The sequence below is a fragment of the Triticum aestivum genome, unplaced genomic scaffold (genome assembly GCF_018294505.1).
Source record: "Triticum aestivum cultivar Chinese Spring unplaced genomic scaffold, IWGSC CS RefSeq v2.1 scaffold183172, whole genome shotgun sequence".
NCBI lineage: Eukaryota > Viridiplantae > Streptophyta > Magnoliopsida > Poales > Poaceae > Triticum > Triticum aestivum.
The window spans coordinates 1-2367 of NW_025238672.1; the positions used below are offsets into that span (position 1 = coordinate 1).

General features: G+C 45.5%; 1 protein-coding gene across 1 annotated transcript; it reads left to right on the plus strand.

Moving 5' to 3' along the window:
• Positions 1–7: 7 nt before the first annotated feature.
• Positions 8–1966, plus strand: LOC123176656 (uncharacterized protein C2orf16; the record flags this gene model as incomplete). The annotated part of the gene is made up of 2 exons (XM_044590756.1): positions 8–847; positions 1474–1966. Coding segments are annotated over 2 exons (930 nt in total), but the record flags the coding sequence as incomplete, so codon positions are not given.
• Positions 1967–2367: the final 401 nt, after the last annotated feature.

Sequence of the window (2367 nt, forward strand, 5' to 3'; positions counted from 1 at the left end):
GGGTCTTTCGCCTGTTCAAGGTCCACTGCCGGTCAAGTTCCCGCTTCCAGATCCCAGAAACCCCTTGTCTCTCAAGCCGGGATCTCTCAATTTCGACTCTTCAAAGTCTGCCCTGGTCAAGACTGAGAGTGTTTCTGCAGCGATAGCCGGGGCTAGAGCTGCCGCGACTCAGTATTCGAGGAAGGGTAGTACTGCTGCCACTAGCAGTGAGATTCAAACTCGAGGGAAATCGAGGGAGAATCATGCCGATGGCAGTTCAGGGAGTGGGGCTCTGCCGTCTGTTGTCCAGAACAGTCAATCGCATCTGCAAAACCAGGATCCATCGCCTGTTGTCCACAACAGTCCATTGCATTTGGTAATCCAGAATCCATCGCCTGTTGTCCAGAACAGTCCATCATACTCGCAAACTCGGAATCCTCAGTATATTGCTCAGAGCAGTCCATCCTACTCGCAAACTCGGAATTCTCAGTATATGGTTCAGAGCAGTCCATCCTATTCGCCAACTCAGAATCCTCGGTATATGGCTCAGAGCAGTCCATCCTATTCGCGGAACCAGAGTCAATCGTCCAATATCCAGAGCACTCCATTCTATTTCCATGACCAGAATCAATCGTCCAATGTCCACAGCAATCCATCCCATTTCCATTATCAGAATCAATCTTCCACTGTCCACAACAGTCCATCCTATTCTCATAATCAGAACCCATCGCCCAATGTCCAGAACGGTCCATCGTACTCGCAAAACCATAACCCTTCTCCTGTTGCCCAGAACAGTCCATTGTTTTTGCAACACCAGAACGCCGAGCCTCGGAGAAGTCCCAGACTACAGGGTGGAGCTCCCCACAGGGTGAGTGCTCATTTTTCATTCTGAAGCTGAATTTCGTACCACCAAGATAACTATGAAGTATAAACCGGGGCAGTGAGTAAATTTAGCTGTCTATCCCCAGTAACTATATTGCTGTTAAATTTCACCAATGTTAATCATGGTTACTTATGAACCTAAACTAGAGATTTCTATAGTAAGTTATTGCTGTTAATTTACACCGACTTGGAGATGACTATAGACTATGAATGCCTAGTACATACATAGTTTGAATGCTGGAATTACTGGGGAAGACTCAATTAGAGATGTCTATGGTAAGTTATTGCTGTGTGTTATTTTGATGATGCAGTTCGCCTATGAAGCGTCAGATATGTAAAGAAGTACAACCTCCGTCCGGAATTAACTGTTGCTGAAATGGGTGTATCTACTCGTTTCAGCGACAGTTAATTTTGGACGGAGGGAGTACTTTTTGTGTGTGTGTTTGTGTGGAATTAGCAGCCACCTGCTAGTGTTTATTTGTCCAATTTTCTTGCTCGGTCAACGTGTACGGTGTGCTTTAGTCAGACGGACTTGTTTTCCAGTTGATGCCTAACTCTGTCTTTCTCATGAATCGTTCATTTTGCAAACTAAACTAATGGTTGTTTGGTTAGCTCGTTGCAGCAGCGCTGAGAGACTTGAAGCAGTCAAGCTTGCGCGAGAGCGGGGAGCAATCATCAGCTCCCAGAAGCTGGCCTGAATAATTTGGGAACCATCGTCATCTGCCTGCTTCTGTGCGACGATACCAGCTCCTTAATTGTGTAGAGTACAATGTAGCATTTGCTCATACGTTTCTGACTGATGATAGCATAGCATGATAGTGTGGCTGTGATAGTGCTGGCACGATGTATCGGGCGCAGCGCCATGCCGTGCCCTGCGAGGTTTCCCTGCCGTTGCAGGGTATGCGTGTATCTTGTCATCATGTAACATACAAACTTAGGTTTGGTTTGAAATACTCCAGTGCTTAGACTAGTTGGTGGTTGGATGTGTATCTCATACATTGACAGTTATGGGACGATCTACCATTGTGACGTTTGGGCCCAAAGTGCATGGGAATGTGAAGCAGTAATATTGTGCTGCACATTATATATGGGTGTGTTTGTTTCATGCCATAGCATGCCCTAGGTATTTTATTTTGCCAACCATTGGCTATCCAAAAAATTGGCTAGAGATTCCAAGATTTTGCAACCAAGTGAAAGTTAAAGTATCATAGGATGCAAAAAATAATAATTAGGTAGGGCAAATTTGGGCACCAACCAAATATACCTTAAGTCCTCGTGTGTGCGGGATATAATGGGCCAGTTATTTTCAGCTTACCAGTTTTCGTATTCAGATTCTGAGAAACTGTCCACATAATCAGCTGTACATAATCAGCTGTGTGCCACCGAGTTCTTTTGTGTTGAACATGGCCGACGTCTAAACTCCCCTACTCTGCCTTCCGGACTTCCGAATGCATCAGACCCAAAGTAGGGGTCCGTTTGGACGCATAAGAGTGTCCGGACACAAAG